The 21284-nt window shown below is 35.6% G+C and overlaps 1 protein-coding gene across 1 annotated transcript in view; it reads left to right on the top strand.

The window, feature by feature from the left end:
• Positions 1–21284, top strand: part of LOC128231139 (sorting nexin lst-4-like) — a 33924-nt gene extending 12640 nt beyond the window's left edge. The window contains exons 3-16 of the mRNA XM_052943580.1: positions 666–740; positions 953–1174; positions 1539–1663; positions 1894–1987; positions 2276–2401; positions 2833–2947; positions 7250–7380; positions 10022–10122; positions 10367–10470; positions 10683–10760; positions 10912–10988; positions 11169–11258; positions 11562–11768; positions 16306–21284. Of these exons, the coding sequence (XP_052799540.1) occupies positions 666–740; positions 953–1174; positions 1539–1663; positions 1894–1987; positions 2276–2401; positions 2833–2947; positions 7250–7380; positions 10022–10122; positions 10367–10470; positions 10683–10760; positions 10912–10988; positions 11169–11258; positions 11562–11768; positions 16306–16353 (1593 nt within the window). The 3' untranslated portion in view covers positions 16354–21284. The remainder of the gene's footprint in view (positions 1–665; positions 741–952; positions 1175–1538; positions 1664–1893; positions 1988–2275; positions 2402–2832; positions 2948–7249; positions 7381–10021; positions 10123–10366; positions 10471–10682; positions 10761–10911; positions 10989–11168; positions 11259–11561; positions 11769–16305) is intronic.

Raw genomic sequence — 21284 nt, 5'->3', positions numbered from 1 at the left:
ACTTGAACACAAGCACTCTTTGTTTCTGTATTCACATCCGGATCTTGGTCAACGGGGGGCAGATAACTGTGGTCTTGAGCCTAATGATTCAGGCATTATTCTTTTCAAAGACAACAATATGATAGGTATGAAACTTAGTATCTAAGTCAGGTTGATATGATTGACTCAAACCATGTTTTAAGATGTAGGTTACCATGATTTATTTCTGGATCTTCAGGATCCTTTCTCATACCAAATGAACAGTCACCTCATGTATAGAGGATGCAAAAGGCATTTGTATGCTTACATCCTGAAAAATCAATTATTAAATGATAAAAAACATTGAACATGTATAGTATTGAAAAAAACAACAACCTTAAGGTCTGAATTGTTTTTAATGTTTTTGAATTTTCATAACGTTTGGTGTATTAATCCATGTGTGTTGCTTTTATTAATGACATGAAAAGTGCACCATTGCACTTAATTTGGTCTTTTATTTTGAACTATCAAGTTGGACTCTCATTTTGAGATAAGAAAGATATAATAATTGCTTATTGTATAATTGTATGTAGATAAAAATAAGAAGATGGTGAAGATAATTAAAGAAATGCTTTAATTTCACAATTTGCATGCTTTCATTTGCTGACTTGTTTGTATGCAGCCAAAATATTGTACATGTATTTCAGGATGTTGGGGATGGATGGTGGGAGGCTCGTAGCTACCTTGGCAAAACTGGACTCATACCACAGGCATATGTAGAGGTATATCATCATACATTTACATGTTCACATTTCTTATATCTTTGTTTAATGCTTCATGTTCAATTTTAAAACAAAACTTTGCAATAATTAATCACATTTGATTGTGTCATTCTTGTGATATAGGAAGGTAGAGAAATGTCAATATAAACATTTCTTTGTAGCATCTGCTGGTTTTTAAGGTTGGACATAACCAGTACAACCCTGTATTTCAGTTGATAGAACCACCTATGCCTTCCTTTCCCCCTCCCCCTCCCCCCATGCCATCTGCCCCAGTGGCGGAGGATCACAACGGGTGGGGTGGGGGTGGAGTCGAGGCTCAGCAGAGTGTGGATGGATGGGATGATGACTGGAGCGATGATGGGGAGTCCAGCACAAGCACCGGCCCAGGGGACCTCCAGGGCTCATACAATCCACCTGCAGGGCAGAACATGAAGGTATTCACAGGGATGCATCATAGTCTTCACTTCTTGTCTTTATCTTTAAAAAAGTAAAGAATATTTTGGTTGTCCCATTATTTATTGTTAGTGTAAGTTTGCTTCAAATGTGAAGGCACCCCCAAAATTCCACATCAGAATGGTTTCAGCCCTTCAGCTACCAAGTCATTCAAATCCTTGAGATTTAAAAGTCATTAATTTTTCATTCAAGTATCTCAAGTGCCAAAATATTTTCCCTTTATAGTGTGATCACTCATATCCGGTTTAAACTAGTCATGTAGGGTGAACAATTAAGCAACCACATTTGATAGTTGCCAGAAATATTTAACTATCGTGATTCAGTTTCCATATTATTTTTTTCCAGCCATTACAAGGGTCAGGTAACTTTGGCCTATCGCAGGGGAACTCCAAAAGAAGCAGTGCCACAGCTAGTACCTCCCCACCCAATGACATGTCAAAATATGGCACTGTGAAGAAAAGCTTCAACAGGTAACTGCCAACATGACTGTGTTAAAGGATAAATAGGGCCATTGTCAAATTTATGGTGTAATTCAATACCTTGAACACTTAAATGCAACAATCATCAGTCAGAATTTATCAATAATAATTTCCTTGCATGGAATGTTTGCGTAATAAAAAAAAGTGTAAAATATTTAACCTCTATATAAATAAATGTGGATTTTACTGCAGATGTATTATGAGGCACTTTTGTGTATCAGGTTTTCCCAGTTTGCCAAGGCTGGCGGGGAGGCTTACATGATGGGACATTTTACCAACACAAACGTTTCCGCATCAGATAAAATACAAATTGTCGTAAGTGGCTCTCATACAAACATGTAACAAAAACATGGCATGAAACCACAGTGTTTCCTGTTGTATAGTTCTGTTTCTATCATTTGATTGTGAAAAAAGGCTTTATATTTCTTGGTTAGAAAAGTAAGAAAAGGGTATATGCATTGTTTAATCAGAAATCAACCAGGGTCATTCAGTTGTTTTTGTGTCCTAAGAGGAAGCTGTAATATCTTAAATTTCCTTACTATGGTCTATTGTCACCAAACATACATATTAGAATACCAAAGCAGTGATTGTGTTACATTTCAGGACACAGCAGATGGGGTAGGATGGCAGCCCAACAACCAGCCGTTCACCTGTGCAATACGATCACCCAAGAAAGAGAGCAAGCTAAAGGGCTTGAAGAGTTACATCGCATACCAACTAACACCATCAGTAAGCATCAGTTGTGATTAGTTGGCTCACTTGTCGGGAACTTTTCCGTTTTATTAGCTTGTCTTTTTTTTAAAGAAAGAAAGTTGAGTATTGTGATAGCATTTGTGTCCTTGTTGTCATTGGCTTCATTGTGCAATAACTTCAACCTTGAACATGTTCAAGATATTTATCTAAAACTTGGTTCACATGTAGGCAGAGACATGTAGGCACATGTACAGCAAAGCACATAACTCTGGCTTTACTAACTGTCAAGTATTGCCCCTCATTCGAATGGAAAAACAAGAACAGACAAGCGTGGGAGTTCACTCTGCTGCACTCTTGTTTACTTTGCTGTGAAAACTGTGTATACCATTAGCTTGATTGTGTTTGGTCCGGATTTGAAGTTTGGTTTGAATCCAATTCCTTTTCTGAGTGCCTCATTTCACTTGCAGTTCAGCAACATCCAAGTGAGCCGGCGCTTCAAACACTTTGACTGGCTCCACATCCAGTTGGAGAATAAATACACCTGTATACCTATCCCACCCCTACCTGACAAAACATTATCAGGTAAATTCTTTAACCTTGTTTCACCCTGCAAATCAAGAAGTCAGGTAAGATACACATGTATTGAATTTCCACTATCCATATTACTTCAACCAACCCCAGCAGGATGATCACAGGAAATAACACAGCACTGTTCCTGAAGCATTCTTTATATGCAAGTACAAGTAGCTTTCATCCAGTTTCATGTATGTGCAAAGCTTCTTGCAAATATGTATTAATGCTCTTCCTTCCCTATCAGCTGATAGTTCTAATTAAGTTCAACTCAATTCAGTAGAATGTTTCATTTTGTGAATAATATACATGTAGTTTACATTGTTTATTGGGAAAATTTGGGATGAAATGGCATTTATAAGCTACTTCCTGCTGCCGGAATATGTTATAATAACACAGAAATCCTCTGTTTTGTGTGCTTGTAACCATCTTGTAACTTGTACAACATCTGCTGGAGCTTTGTGTACATGTACATTGTACCTCGTGTATTTCTTTACTCCCAAAATGGATCATTGCAATTATGTACATTGTCATTGAACTTATTTTCTTGTTATAGTATTCAGCAGCAAATAATGTATACTATATGTGGTTCACTGGCTTCTTTGAGCTCTTTCTACATTGTTAAAGATATCCCAGTATTTACAGCTCCATTCATTTTAATGTTAAATTCGATGCTTTGTGGCCCTGTATAATTCTGACCCTATAATCATTTAAAAGGTATTTGCTTGCTGATTACTAACAAATATCTAAAATAAAAGACATTAAACACTTATTTGGCAATATTTGAAAACCAAATAAAAAAATCTTTTTCTGCAAACAAAACTCGTGTCAAATAATTCCAAAGTAATATAAGGTCACTAGGCATCCAGACTTCACATTCATTTAAACACTGTTAATCCGAACACCATTAATCCAAACACCATTTATCCAAATTTATTGTTATTACGAAATTATTTTTTGGTCCCAAATTTATTTCCCCTTTGCTTTATTAAAATTTCTATCAGTAAACCAAAATCCCTATTTCAATATTATTGCTATTTCATAGTCAATATTATGGTTTTGACTGGTAATTACCACCTTTGTATCAATCCTTGTTTCGAACTGGGTCATTTCATAGTTTTCGCACCATACTGCAGTAGCACGCGGACATTGGCTTGAGGCGAAAATGAAGCAAAATTAGCACTTGTTAAAGAATGACATTGAGGATGTGTAACAAACATCGATGTCAGTTAATGAGCAATTCCTTCGGCGTGATGTAGTTTGTATATAGAAGCTGGTTAAAACAATCTGAATATCATTCATGGCGGATACGTGGTCTAGTGGTTACACAGCTGACTGTCAGTCCAGGGGTCCCAGGGTCGCTAAAGAAAATACTTGATTGGGGGTCTTGTGTGACAGTGCTATACACTGGTGCACAAACTTAACTAGTTCCTCTAACCAGGGTATAAATAGACTTACACACATCTGAATATCCCATTTGAATTGTCTATCTTAACGAATTTGACCGCCACATTACTCACTCAACACACTTCTGAACAATCTGGAGAAGGTTTCGGGGAACAAACCCGGGAGGATATATTGGTTGGTGATAAAAAAGCATATACCCAAAAAATTTATCATTAATTAAACAAGATTCCACTAACATGTATACTGAACAATCACTCAAACAAAAATACAACATATTGGTAACATGTATGAGACATTGCAATCTTTATAACTTAATATTTTCTATCACCAATAATTCTCGAATCACTGTCATTCTCTAAAAAAAATTCACCCGAAATATCATTAACCAGAACTTATTATCTGAGTCCCGACAACTTTGGATTAATGGTGTTTAAATGTAATTGTACATGGAATACCTTGATTTATTGTTTTAAAGTACAGTCAAACCCCGTTGGCTCGAACTGGTTTGGCTTGATTTCCTCATTGGCTCGAACTGGATAAAAAAAAAAATGTTTCTACTGGATGTAAGCATTCCCGCTTTGCTCGAATTTCTCGAGGCTTGAGGGATTTTAGGACCCTTGGATTTCGTGCCATCGGGGTTCGACTGTATATCTCGATAAGAGATGGTAAAAAATAAAACATTATGGCACTCTCGTGTCTGTAGCTACTTTTGATTTGTCTTAAATCTACAGGTACATGTATAAACATGGGAAAAATAAACTGCAACATTTTCTGTACTAATAACGCTCAAATTCTGAAACAAATGGTGAATGTAGCCATTCCTCAAACTTTATATTTCAATCTATGTTGAATTTATTTTTGAATCCACAGATTCCTCCAAATCTAGGAGAGGTAGCATTAAGACTCGAAGTAATGTCATAATTCTTTAAGGAATTATTTTCATGGTGGTTGTTTTAAAGTGGTTTTAAGGCATTCAAATCATTGGTGGCTGTTTATGAGTTGAACAAAAGTTTTTCTGATCTAATTTCTCGATTTTCTTAACTGTTTAGATTTGCATATGGCTAGGGTGCAAGCTTGATCTCCAGTATTATATTGTACACAAAGGAAAATTATATTGTACACAAAGGAAAATTATATTGTACACAAAGGAAAAAAATTAATTAATGAAAGTGAAACTCATAATGTTGGTACGTACAAATTATTGAATTTACAATGAAAATAATTAGGGATGGAAACCGGATACCAAATCGGTATCCGGATATTCGTATCAAGTATTCGAATACTATCTGGATACTCGTATCAAATTGCTTTCATTATAAGTAAATTTCCTATTATATGTCACCCACCTTCTGTTATTTGACGTAATTGTCCACTTAATTTAAAATTGTCATATGGCAATTTCACTTTTTCATACATTCTTTCTCAGTCTTAATAATTTATAATGTTATAACCAAAGCTAAACAACTCATTTTACATCATAAAACTCATGATGAATACCACATAAACACCTCGCGAATTTGATAGTCACTTCGGTCGAGGTGGTTGCTTGGTTACAGCCACGTGCTTTCGAATTAGTTATTTATCAGCAGGTTTCATGTTAAATGACACTTTGATTATTTGATAGTCGATTGTAATTTTATTTCATTACATTGTTTGATTTAATGCAATACCTACAATTTCTGCGGTGTTTTGTAATGAAGGATATAATTGCGGAGAAGATAAGAAGACAAAAAGACGACAACACTTTTACCATCCTCGGATTTTGTGAAATACTTCCGTACACTCGAAGTCAATGTTGGAGGCATATTTCCGTAGTCGTGATACAGCAATAACGATAAATAATACAAAACACAATTACAAGATGCAAAATGATGGAAATTTGATTGTAAAGTGAAAAGATAAACAAATTTGTTTTTGTATTTATTGTTCAGATAGCAATAACTTCTTCATGCATATTCATCAAAAATATGATTGGTCATTAATAGCTGTGATTGGACGATCAATTCCTACGGATTAATGATCAATCCGTTTAATATCAATATAGTGTCAATTAGTGTCAATTAAGCACATCTGAGATCATAAAACAACACTTGTAAACAAGGTCATAAAACTTCACAAGGTGCTGCACAAGGACATTATCACGCCTTGTGCAAACACCCAATTAGCAGACGATTTGTGACACATACCCGCTTCGCGACAGACACTGTTGATCACCTGATCACCTAATATTTCATCTGAAAAGTTTTATAACAATTGCTATGTCTCTGCTAAGCTATTTCATTGAAATTTTAATTCCTAACGAATATTCGAATACCAATTTTGGTATCTGAATACTTGGGTGATATCCAGATATCCGGATACTCGGATATTCGCTTCCATCCCTAAAAATAATATGGTTATACATATGTGATAATGTTGATCCTGGTCATCTTGCACTCTGGTCATGTTTCACTCTGGTATCGTTTGCATGTTTGCTTGTGCTTGTTACTAACAGCAAATGGTTTCAGCGGCTTTTGGGGCTCTTAACCCTTCATCAACGGCTAAGGCAGGTCAGTGGTCTACTGTGTACATACTCTAATACTAACTCTTTAGTAACACTAATGTTTATAGAAATATACATGTATGTACAGTGATTATGATTACATGTGCATTTTAGATTGTTCATTTATAGTATAATATTGCACCATGATCAGTAATGGGCATTGCATTTTCATTTAGTTTATTTATGTAATGTCTTTTTTGGTTTTATACCGGTTTATGTACATATATCATTGTGTTTGCTACTTGCAATATGTGTGCATTATGTACTATGCGTTACATTATTTGGAAATTAGTATTCCTATGAAGACTATAAAATTTCTATGATTGTATGAAGCAACATTTTGAATGCATGTTGAAATGTTAAAGGTCGTTATGAGGACGAGTTTATAGACGGGCGTATGAAACTGCTGCAGCTGTGGGTGGACCGCATATGTCGACATCCTGTCCTCTCCATGTCTGAGGTCTTCCAACACTTCCTCACATGCACGGATGAGAAGGTGGGTTACACTTCGCTCTATCTTCATCTGTTTCCTCAGAAACATGATAGTCTAGATGTTAAGGTGTCTGCATCTTACCTAGCTCCAAGGTTTGAACCCTGACTGGGGCACAATAAGAACATAAAAATACCAGTGAGAATAATAGTATAGTAAAGGAATACAGGTGGAGATCATTAAAATTACTCATTAGATAGTACAACTATTGCAAGCATCATGAAAACCTTCAGTCAGACAGTCCTGACTGGTGTATTTTAATTCAGTCTTACCAAATTTGTAATGGGGTTGGTCTGTCTGACCAACAGTTTTCATGTCCAAAAATAATGAAGATTTAACATTTATCAATTACCAAACACCGCTTAAATGTAAGAAAAACATATTTTGTTTAATAAAAAATTGTGTTTGATCAATGATATTGTCAAAATCAAATCCTCTGTTGTATGCGGTAGTGTAGCTGGCAGAAATCAAACACCATGCAGCATTTGCCTCCCTTTGCAATACATTACAAATATTGTATTTAAGTGTGTATTTATTGCGCAATGTTTTGAAATGCTAAATGATTTTTGTCATGAACATTGGAACGTTTTAAAGGATATTTCAAAATGTTCCAAACAAATTTTTTATCCTTTGGAACATGTTTTTTTATTACTTGATTAAGTGTGAGTGTCAAAAAATGGCGTTGTTAATATATATTTCGGAGCCATAAATAACTGGTTAATATCTTAATACCTTTTTATTAGCTCGACTATTCGAAGGATAAGGAGTGCTATACTACTCACCCTGGCGTTGGCGTTGGCGTCACACCTTGGTTAAGGTTTTGCATGTAAGCAACTTTAAGTCATTATCTCAGTAAATACATCAGTTATTGCATTGAAACTTTGGATATGTATTCCCAACTATCTTAAATACAAAATTCATGAAGTTATATATAACAATTATTTGAATATAATGCAAATAATAGGCCTTTATTATTCGACTTAGAAATTCTGGTTAAGGTGTTGCGTGTAAGCACACATAGGTTAATATCTCAGCAACTACTTGAGGTATTGCATTGATACTTGATACAATGGTACTCAACCATCCAACCTACTAAATTTACCAAGTTAGATAACTCTAGTTTGCATTTAATGCATATAATAGGCCATTATTATTTGACTTAGAAATTCTGGTTAAGGTTTTGCGTGCAAGCACACATAGGTTAATATCTCAGCAACTGCTTGAGGTATTGCATTGAGACTTGATACAATGGTACTCAACCATCCAACCTACTTAATTAACCAAGTTAGATAACTCTAGTTTGCATTTAATGCAAATAATAGGCCTTTATTATTTGACTTAGAAATTCTGGTTAAGGTTTTTGCGTGTAAGCACGCATAGGTTAATATCTCAGCAACTACTTGAGGTATTGCATTGATACTTGATACAATGGTATTCAACCATCCAACCTACTTAATTAACCAAGTTAGATAACTCTAGTTTGCATTTACCGTAATGCAAAATAATTGCCCTCATTATTCGACTTAGAAATTCTGGTTAAGGTTTTGCATGTAACCACATTTAAGTCAATATCTCAGCAAATATATCATGTATTGCATTTAAACATTAGATATGTTTTCCCAGATAACACTTTTTTGAATAAAATGCAAATTATGGGCCTTTATTATTTGACCTAGACCTTCTGGTTAAGGTTTTGCATGTAAGCACACATAGGTTAATATCTCAGCATTTACTTGATGGATTGCATTGAGACTTTATACAATGGTACTCAACCATCCAATCTACTTATATAACCAAGTAAGATAACTCCAGTTTGCATTAAATTAAAATAATGGCCCCTTTTTGATTCGACATAGAAATTCTGGTTTAGGTTTTGCATGTAACCACTTTTAAGTCAATACCTCAGCGAATACATCATGTATTACATTGAAACTTTACACACAGGCTCCCATCTATTTAACCATCTTATTTTATCAAGTAAGTTAACTCTATCTTTTATAATATATAATTTTTGCCCCTTTATTATGCGACTTAGAAATTCTGGTTAAGGTCTTGCATGTTAGCACACATAGGATAATATCTCAGCAACTATTTGATGTATTGCATTGAGACTTTATACAATGGTATTCAACCACCCCAACCTACTTGAATAACCAAGTTAGATAACTGTATTTTGCAAATAATGGCCCTTTATTATTAGACTTAGAAATTCTCGTTAAAATTTTGCATGGAACCACATTTATGTTAATATCTCAGCACACCATGTATTGCATTGAAGTCTAATCTAACAGTCATCCATGCATGTTTCGCCTAAACGTTTCAATCCTTACATTGAAAAGCGGCAGAACAGTCGAGAGCGCTGTCTCTGTGACAGCTCTTGTTCCTTTTCAATGTAAATCAAAGGCTTGAATATTCAAGTTTTAAAACAAAAATTGTCGGACTGGCAATTTTTTCTTTCAGACTGACAATATATTGGAGGCTGTTGGTCTGAAGGGCGGACAATTTTTCTGAACTTAAGTGATCTCTGCTGTTTTGCTAAAATTTTGTGTAACATATTATATGTCTATTTCCAAAATAATTGCAAAGGAAATAGCTATTTTTTATGAGGAACTGATGAATACCTGTGTTTTGTTTCCTTGCTATGTAGAAGTGGAAGCAGGGTAAACGGAGGTCAGAAAAGGATGAGTACACAGGCGGAAAATTCTTCCTCACTCTTGAGGCTCCACAAGGGGTCGACCTTAGTGACATGTAAGTAAACCTACATTTATGCAATTACTTGGTGCTTATAATCCCAGCAAAATTTGTTGACAACATGGTTAAATCGTTTTGATCTTAATTTATTAGCATTTAAAGCTGATAGTTTGCTTATTAATAATTTTATTTTATTTATAAAAGAGTAAGGAATTATTAAAAAAATGTCTAATCCAGGTTGGGGATGTGTGAATAATAGAAACTTAGGAGTAACATACATCCCTAGTGTTATTATTTTCAGAGATGCCAAAATGGAGGTGTTTTGCAAATTCCAGAAACTTATGGAGGACAATGTTAAAGCATTACTAGCTGTTGCATATGATAACAGAAAAAAACATTTAGGACGTAAGTAGAAAATTATCATTTGAACTACTGGTTGTTAATTTAACCTACCCGTAAATCATCAGTAAATGTACTCATAATTCAGTTTTGAAACAGCACTTCATCTAACATGTTCATATCATTGCATTTAGTTGTTTTATTTTCAAGAGATAAAGTGTAAAGTAGGAAAATGTACATGTTTACATAATTAATAATATTAAATTTCATGTTTTCAGCTTTTAAACGAGAATACCAGAAGTTAGGAGGAGCATTTAAGACATTAGCCCAGACTTTCACTCTTGACACAGGGGCATGTAGGTATCTTAATTAGTATTGGTTAAGCAATTGATATACCAGATTTAGAGCATATTTTAAAGACATTTATTATTTTTTTGAAGGAAGAGCTTCACAGGGATTTCAGACCATAGTCTAAAATCGTTTTAAACTCTATAAATTCATTTTCAGATTCCCAAACATTAACAGGCGCAATAGATTACACAGGGGACACTTACAACGAGATCGGAGACATGTTTGAAAAACAGGTAAATCTGTTACCTTTTCATATATTCTTTTGTTATTAACGAGTTGTCTCTGATTATATTTGCAAAACACTGGTTTATAAGAAAATAATATTCTGTTATAGGAATTATTATTTTAAGGACCTATCTTATTCTTTTTTGTGTAAGAACATTTGTCATGCCTATACTTATTGTCTTTTTCAGCCTAGAAATGATCTGGAGCCATTAATGGATGTATTAAACGAGTACAAGGGAATACTGGGACAATTTCCTGATGTCCTCAAAGTACATGAGGTATGGTGCTACTTCCTTGGAGGTAGATTTCCATGGTCTTTTTCTACAAGATGTCATAAAAAATTCTAACCCAGAATATTTTGGTAACATCGATAGAACTTATGGATTATAAAGGGATGGTTGCAGGTTTTATTGCCAGACTAACTGGTCATATGTTGTACTCTTTTATAGGAGAAAAGTTGGGAACTTTATATTGATAAGCATATCCAAACCTCTTACATGTATCTTGTCTCTGTGGTTAGGATTACTATTAATACATGTAACAACTCTATAACTCTGTGTGTATGTTCTCCCCGAATGCAGGGTGCTATTGGGAAGGCAAAGGAGTGTGTGAAACTGCAGGCGGAGAGCAAGATGGTGGAATCTGCAGTCACCAATGTGGTCCAGCGAGCAAACATCATTTCATGTGGTACTCTTGCTGAGATCAACCAGTTCCAGAAGACACGCTGTGTGGATTTTAAGGACACCATGAGGACCTTCCTCAGTGGACAAATACAGTTCTACAGTGAGGTATGTGTTGCTTGTATGGTAGTCCTCAGACAAATAACAGTCAGTATATAGTCATCTAATAAATAACATTGTACTACTAATGGCCATAACATAATGTATACTATTACTAACAAAAAGAGCATACCTTACTGTACCTGATTAGACTAAACTTCTTCCTCTCACATTATGCCCTACTGTACCTGGCATAAGTCATACCCTACTGCGCTTGGCTTTGGAGGTAGAACTATGTCCTCTCAAATTATACGCTACTGTACTTGGCATAACTACTTCCTCTCACATATCCCACTGTACTTGGCGCAACTACTCCCTTTCACATCATACCTACTGTACTTGGCATTACTACTCCCTTTCACGTCATATCCCCACTGTACTTGGCGTAACTACTCCCTTTCACGTCATATCCCCACTGTACATGGCGTAACTACTCCCTTTCACGTCATACCTACTGTACTTGCCGCAACTACTTCCCTTCACATTATGCACTACTGTACTTGGCACAACTGCTTCCTCTCACATTATACCCCACTGTACTTGCAACAACTGCTTCCTTTCACTTTATGCACCACTGTACTTGGCACAACTGCTCCCTTTCACATTATGCACTACTGTACTTGGCACAACTGCTTCCTTTCACATTATGCACTACTGTACTTGGCACAACTGCTCCCTTTCACATTATGCACCACTGTACTTGGCACAACTGCTCCCTTTCACATTATGCACTACTGTACTTGGCACAACTGCTTCCTCTCACATTATGCACTACTGTACTTGGTGCAACTACTTCCTCTCACGTTATACCCTACTGTACTTGGTGCAACTACTTCCTCTCACGTTATACCCTACTGTACTTGGCACAACTACTTTCTCTCACATTATGCACTACTGTACTTGGTGCAACTACTTTCTCTCACATTATACCCCACTGTACTTGGCACAACTACTTTCTCTCACATTATGCACTACTGTACTTGATGCAACTACTTTCTCTCACTTTATACCCTACTGTACTTGGTGCAACTACTTCCTCTCACATTATACCCCACTGTACTTGGCACAACTACTTTCTCTCACATTATGCACTACTGTACTTGGCACAACTACTTTCTCTCACATTATGCACTACTGTACTTGGCACAACTACTTCCTCTCACATTATAACCCACTGTACATTATAACCCACTGTACTCGGCACAACTACTTCCTCTCACATTATAACCCACTGTACTTGGTGCAACTACTTTCTCTCACGTTATACCCTACTGTACTTGGCACAACTACTTCCTATCAAGTTACACCCTACTGTACCTGGTGCAACTACTTCCTCTCACATTATACCCCACTGTACTTGGCGCAACTTCTTCCTCTAACATTATACCCCACTGTACTTGGTGCAACTACTTCCTCTCACGTTATACCCTACTGTACTTGGCACAACTACTTTCTCTCACATTATGCACTACTGTACTTGGCACAACTACTTCCTCTCACATTATACCCCACTGTACTTGGTGCAACTACTTTCTCTCACGTTATACCCTACTGTACTTGGCACAACTACTTCCTATCAAGTTACACCTTACTGTACCTGGTGCAACTACTTCCTCTCACATTATACCCCACTGTACTTGGCACAACTTCTTCCTCTAACATTATACCCCACTGTACTTGGTGCAACTACTTCCTCTCACATTATACCCTACTGTACTTGGCACAACTACTTCCTTTCACATTATACCCCACTGTACTTGGCACAACTACTTCCTCTCACATTATACCCCACTGTACTTGGCACAACTACTTCCTCTCATGTTATACCCTACTGTATTTGGCACAACTACTTCCTCTCACATTATACCCCACTGTACTCGGTGCAACTTCTTTTCCTCACATTATACCCCCACTGTACTTGGTGCAACTACTTTCTCTCACGTTATACCCCACTGTACTTGGCACAACTACTTTCTCTCACATTATGCACTACTGTACTTGGCACAACTACTTTCTCTCACATTATGCACTACTGTACTTGGCACAACTACTTCCTCTCACATTATAACCCACTGTACATTATAACCCACTGTACTCGGCACAACTACTTCCTCTCACATTATAACCCACTGTACTTGGTGCAACTACTTTCTCTCACGTTATACCCTACTGTACTTGGCACAACTACTTCCTATCAAGTTACACCCTACTGTACCTGGTGCAACTACTTCCTCTCACATTATACCCCACTGTACTTGGCGCAACTTCTTCCTCTAACATTATACCCCACTGTACTTGGTGCAACTACTTCCTCTCACGTTATACCCTACTGTACTTGGCACAACTACTTTCTCTCACATTATGCACTACTGTACTTGGCACAACTACTTCCTCTCACATTATACCCCACTGTACTTGGTGCAACTACTTTCTCTCACGTTATACCCTACTGTACTTGGCACAACTACTTCCTATCAAGTTACACCTTACTGTACCTGGTGCAACTACTTCCTCTCACATTATACCCCACTGTACTTGGCACAACTTCTTCCTCTAACATTATACCCCACTGTACTTGGTGCAACTACTTCCTCTCACATTATACCCTACTGTACTTGGCACAACTACTTCCTTTCACATTATACCCCACTGTACTTGGCACAACTACTTCCTCTCACATTATACCCCACTGTACTTGGCACAACTACTTCCTCTCATGTTATACCCTACTGTATTTGGCACAACTACTTCCTCTCACATTATACCCCACTGTACTCGGTGCAACTTCTTTTCCTCACATTATACCCCCACTGTACTTGGTGCAACTACTTTCTCTCACGTTATACCCCACTGTACTTGGCACAACTACTTCCTTTCACATTATACCCCACTGTACTTGGCACAACTACTTTTCCGTACCCCACTGTACTTGGTGCAACTACTTTCTCTCACATTATACCCCACTGTACTTCTTTTCCTCACATTATACCCCACTGTACTTGGTGCAACTACTTTCTCTCACGTTATACTCCACTGTTCTTGGCACAACTACTTTCTCTCACATTATACCCCACTGTACTTGGTGCAACTACTTTCTCTCACGTTATACCCTACTGTACTTGGCACAACTACTTTTCCGTACCCCACTGTACTTGGTGAAACTACTTTCTCTCACATTATACCCCACTGTACTTCTTTTCCTCACATTATACCCCACTGTACTTGGTGCAACTACTTTCTCTCACATTATACCCTACTGTACTTGGTGCAACTACTTTCTCTCACGTTATACCCCACTGTTCTTGGCACAACTACTTTTCCGTACCCCACTGTACTTGGTGAAACTACTTTCTCTCACATTATACCCCACTGTACTTGGCACAACTACTTTCTCTCACATTATACCCCACTGTACTTGGTGCAACTACTTTCTCTCACGTTATACCCCACTGTTCTTGGCACAACTACTTCCTTTCACATTATACCCCACTGTACTTGGCACAACTACTTTTCCGTACCCCACTGTACTTGGTGAAACTACTTCCTCTCACATTATACCCCACTGTACTTGGCACAACTGCTTTTCCGTACCCCACTGTACTTGGTGAAACTACTTCCTTTCACATTATACCCCACTGTACTTGGCACAACTACTTTTCCGTACCCCACTGTACTTGGTGAAACTACTTCCTCTCACATTATACTCCACTGTACTCGTTGCAACTTCTTTTCCTCACATTATACCCCACTGTACTTGGTGCAACTACTTTCTCTCACGTTATACCCCACTGTACTTGGTGAAACTACTTCCTTTCCCATTATACCCCACTGTACTTGGCACAACTACTTTTCGGTACCCCACTGTACTTGGTGAAACTACTTCCTTTCACATTATACCCCACTGTACTTGGCACAACTACTTCCTTTCATATTATACCCCACTGTACTTGGCACAACTGTTTCCTTTCACATTATTCCCTACTGTACTTGGCACAACTACTTCCTTTCACATTATACCCCACTGTACTTGACACAACTACTTCCTTTCACATTATACCCCACTGTACTTGGCACAACTACTTCCTTTCACATTATACCCCACTGTACTTGGCACAACTGCTTCCTTTCACATTATACCCCACTGTACTTGGCACAACTACTTCCTTTCTCATTATACCCCAATGTACTTGGCACAACTGCTTCCTTTCACATTATACCCCACTGTACTTGGCACAACTACTTCCTTTCACATTATACCCCACTGTACTTGGCGCAACTGCTTTCTTTCACATTATACCCCACTGTACTTGGCACAACTACTTCCTTTCTCATTATACTCCACTGTACTTGGCACAACTGCTTTCTTTCACATTATACCCCACTGTACTTGGCACAACTACTTCCTTTCACATTATACCCCACTGTACTTGGCACAACTGCTTCCTTTCACATTATTCCCTACTGTACTTGGCACAACTGCTTCCTTTCACATAATTCCCTACTGTACTTGGCACAACTACTTTATCAAATTTCTTTTTATTTTCAGATAACCCAAAAGTTACAGCAAGCATTGGAAAAGGTTGAAAGTTCGTGAGAGACTGATTAAGATGCAGTGCCTTAATTTTATGTATCATATATGGATCGAAACATGGACCATTTGTAGTAGATATGAGAAATAGTCAAACAATGGTTGTCTGACATGTAGGTTCACAGCAGTTTTGATGCAACCTTATGAAACAGGTCCACATATAAAAGGTGTTTGAAGAATGGCAGTATTACAGCAGATTTTTTACAGTGAGAAATACTGTTGACAATTTCCAACTTTTTACCAAATTGTAAAAAAAATACTTAAATGGCCCACCACATGACATCTAGTTAGTAAACCCACCTAAACTTCAGATATACATGTATCTTTAGTCTTTCTACAGATATTAAGCAGAAAGTGCAGATTATCACTTGCAATATATATATATATTTCTTATTTTGAATGATTGATAATAATTGTGCTTAATTATATGGCTATGATGCATTAAAGACTTATCCGAATCCATTTCTCATAGAGGAATAGACGTGAAATGACTCTTTGGGTTGACATTAACAAGTCAGCCATGTTTTCTCGAAAAAGTTTAAGCACCTAATAACAAGATCAACTAAGTTAAGTTTTTCTTTTTAAAGAGTTTTGAGACTTTAAAAGGAAATTATTTTAAAGATAATATTGAAGTACTATGTTTTGGGTTTTAAAATGAAGTTTTAGCAAGTCCTGGAGACCTCAAAAGGAAGAAATTATAGCAAGTCATTTGGCTGAATGAAATATGATACTTAAACCTATTATGGTTGAAATGCTTGAAATATTTCATAACATTAGGGAAACTGTAGATCAACCTCATTCTTGCACATTTATATTTGTAACTAAACAGCGCTTTCTTCCACACTTCTTATCTGCTTTTTTTTGTTACAAATGAAGACATGGAAATATATTTGCGTTTACAATGAAATATTTGAAAGCTCATTTGACAAATCATTTATGACCTATTATGAGGGGAATTCTAGCAGTTTTAGACCACAAATATAATGGCACATTAAACATGTATGAACTTCCCTAGGGCATTAAAAAGTGCAAGAACTTCCACAAGACATATTAAAAAGTGTATGAAATTCATTTAATGAACACACTTTAACCAGTCCAACTGCGTTCATACCTCGATAATGACATAAATCTGGCAATTCATTTATGAACTACATTTGTCACATTAAAAAGAAAAGTATGTAAACTGCCCTAGACACATTAAAAAGTGTATGAACTTTATTTGGCACATTCCAAAGTGCTTGAACTTCACTAGGCACATTGAAAATGTATTAATTTCCCTAGACACATTAAAAAGTGTATGAACTTTATTTGGCACATTCCAAAGTGCTTGAACTTCACTAGGCACATTAAAAATGTATTAATTTCCCTAGACACATTAAAAAGTGTATGAACTTCATTAGGCACATCTAAAAGCTAAAAATTGTATGAACTCCTCTAGTAAAACAATCTAATGAAACATACACATCCCCCGTATGATTTTTACAACTCCATATGCCTTTCCCTGATATTGACTGTTATTAAGCCAGTAATTGATGCAATCCTGTGATAAATGTTCTTCTATTTAAGCTCCAATTTTGCATTGTTTTTATATAAACAGTAAAATATAACGTAAAATGTTGTCTGCCTTCAGTACTAATTTTTATTTATGAGTACTCTCTTAAAAGTATGAGTCGAGTTCATTTGTTTCAAGTAATTAACAAACCAGGATGGAAATTGAAAAATGTCATTTATTCACAATAAATGACGTATATCGTTACAAACGAACAATATACATGGCCGAAACAAAGTTGGAGGTAAATAAAACGCCCTCCAATAAAACATATCAAATAATACAGAATGTATTATGTAAGACAAATGGTTAGATAACAGTATAGCAAATGTAAGATAACATTATAGCAAAAAGTAAAAAGATAATAGAAAAAGAATATCAACACAAACAGGCATGGTGTTTAAGCGAAAATGGAAAGGACCTTATTAGGTATATTAAGTAAAACGCACTGGCCTATAGATTGGGTGAGGTAGGGTAGGATAAAAAAGCTTATGAAAATACTGCGTAATTCAGGTTGGCATAAGTTATCTGTGAAATTATTGCGTTGTGTTATCTGCAAGATGAGATGGTTAAATAATACTATCAAAATTGTAAACTCGGTACTAATAATTTACTACGTAATGAGTTATGTCCCCTGAAAGTATCATAAATAAATTTATTTCTCAGGCAATAAATTAAATTTTAATTTACTACGTAATGAGTTATGTCCCCTGAAAGTATCATCAATAAATTTATTTCTAAGGCAATAAATTAAATTTTATGAGTACTCTCTTAAAAGTATGAGTTGAGTTCATTTGTTTCGAGTAATTGACAAACCAGGATGGAAATTGAAAAATGTCATTTATTCCCATTAAATGACATATATCGTTACAAACGAACAATATACATGGCCGAAACAAAGTTGGAGGTAAATAAAACGCCCTCCAATAAAACATATCAAATAATACAGAATGTATTATGTGAGACAAATGGTTAGATAACAGTATAGCAAATGTAAGATAACATTATAGCAAAAAGTAAAAAGATAATAGAAAAAGAATATCAACACAAACAGGCATGGCGTTTAAGCGAAAATGGAAAGGACCTTATTAGGTATATTAAGTAAAACGCACTGGCCTATAGATTGGGTGAGGTAGGGTAGGATAAAAAAGCTTATGAAAATACTGCGTAATTCAGGTTGGCATAAGTTATCTGTGAAATTATTGCGTTGTGTTATCTGCAAGATGAGATGGTTAAATAATACTATCAAAATTGTAAACTCGGTACTAATAATTTACTACGTAATGAGTTATGTCCCCTGAAAGTATCATAAATAAATTTATTTCTCAGGCAATAAATTAAATTTTAATTTACTACGTAATGAGTTATGTCCCCTGAAAGTATCATCAATAAATTTATTTCTAAGGCAATAAATTAAATTTTATGAGTACTCTCTTAAAAGTATGAGTTGAGTTCATTTGTTTCGAGTAATTGACAAACCAGGATGGAAATTGAAAAATGTCATTTATTCCCATTAAATGACAAATATCGTTACAAACGAACAATATACATGGCCGAAACAAAGTTGGAGGTAAATAAAACGCCATTAGAAACCCCAACCTCAACTAATTTTAATTTATTTCCTTGCAGCAAATATTTCCGTTCTTTTACATCTGGAAAGCTTTTTGTTTGAAGTATTTGTTATTGTTAGTTGATATGTTGGTTATAAGTTCTTGTTGTCATTATGTCTCAGGAATGAGGATGGTCAAGAATGCCTTTATTTAAATTACCAGATGCTTTGTAAGTAGTCATAGTGTTTGTCAAGATCAATATCGTAAAAATATGTTGACATTTCTATAGTAAAATCTAAGTGAGTGTTTAGATTTTAACATTGAACTAAAAAAGAAGCCTTATACAGGAATTGCAATGAGTGAATGACGAATTCTGCCAGTTCAGAGTTCATATCTGGATGTATTGCTGTTAAATGTTGATGTATTTTTTAGTCATTTACTCCCCATACTCTGTTAAATTGTACAAAGTTGTAGATTTTATTTATCCTGAAACAAAACTAGTCTTTCATTGGTGTTATACAAATCATATTTCTAATACTCCGTATATTTGTATGTAAATCAACGGTAGTTGCTATGTGTAACCAGTGCTGTTTCACATAATTTTCTAACACTGTACCCTTACCATATATAACTATAAATTACCATATATTGAATATTTTAATCAAAGTGTATTGGACTAACTACTAAGGGTAAACTAAATTACAAACATCTTGGATTTCACTTTCATAGTGCTAATGAATGTGTTTATCAAGATTATGGACAGGTTTTCTCAGTCAATACTATGTTTAGAAGTATTTGTTCTCTGAGCCAGTTATTGCTCATTTGTGAATAGTATCCGGACACAACAGTGCCATATTTGGTTTTTGTCTCGTGAAAGCCAGCATGTTGCTCAGGGAAACAGTGTCTCAGAGCCAGAATTATGACCCCACATCCATCACAATTATGATTGTTAACTATGATTGAAGCCAACTAGACAAGAGTTTTTTCTTAATAATGTTTTAATGTTAAATTCAACTTCTGGTCTTGTCATATTTACTGCAAAGGCAAATCATAGAACTATGTCATCTTCGAAAAGTGTCAGAATTGTAGGTGTCGTTCGACGCATTGTCATGCATCAACATTATACACAAGTACATAAACCTGATGATAACTATTGTCTGCTGGTCAGACAAATGTGGTTTAAGTGTATAACTCTGGGGCCATGATTACAAACTGTCTCAAGTCCAGACTCAAGTTGCAAAACTGCAATCATTCATTTCATTGTAACTTTTCTTCCAATTAAGTATTAATGATAGCATTTGCTGAATTTCATTACACTTTAAAAATGACATTTATGTTACATGTAAAATGAATGGAATGAAAGAAGATTCATTGTAATTTTATGATAGTGCTTTTCTGAGTCTTAATCTAGACTCTGACTTGAGACTATTTGTCATCATGACCCCTGACCCACAGTTGAAACAATTGCAATCTTGGTTGCCATTAGCAATTACAAAATCACGTTATGTGATGTACACGTGACAGGAGATTGATAAAGGACAATTAAGACAAAATTGTTCTAATACTTTACACGATGTTACTGAATTACTGCTTTGTTAATTGTTTGCTATGAATATGTAATTGTTATGTATATCACCAGTCATTATTTTAAATGGTTTTTCACATTTATTACATGTGTTAGTAATTAATTTCTTGATAAGTATGTATCATCTGTCCATACTATCGTTCATCAATAACATACTATGTGTAGACTACTGTTAAACATGATCAAATATATTTTTTCTTTAAACTGTACACTTTGAAAGTAAAGCATGCTTAAATAAAAGCTAAATCAATAA

This window comes from Mya arenaria, chromosome 4 (genome assembly GCF_026914265.1).
Source record: "Mya arenaria isolate MELC-2E11 chromosome 4, ASM2691426v1".
Lineage (NCBI taxonomy): Eukaryota > Metazoa > Mollusca > Bivalvia > Myida > Myidae > Mya > Mya arenaria.
The sequence above is the reverse complement of the archived record's forward strand: the minus strand, read 5'-3'. Positions and strand labels throughout refer to the sequence as shown.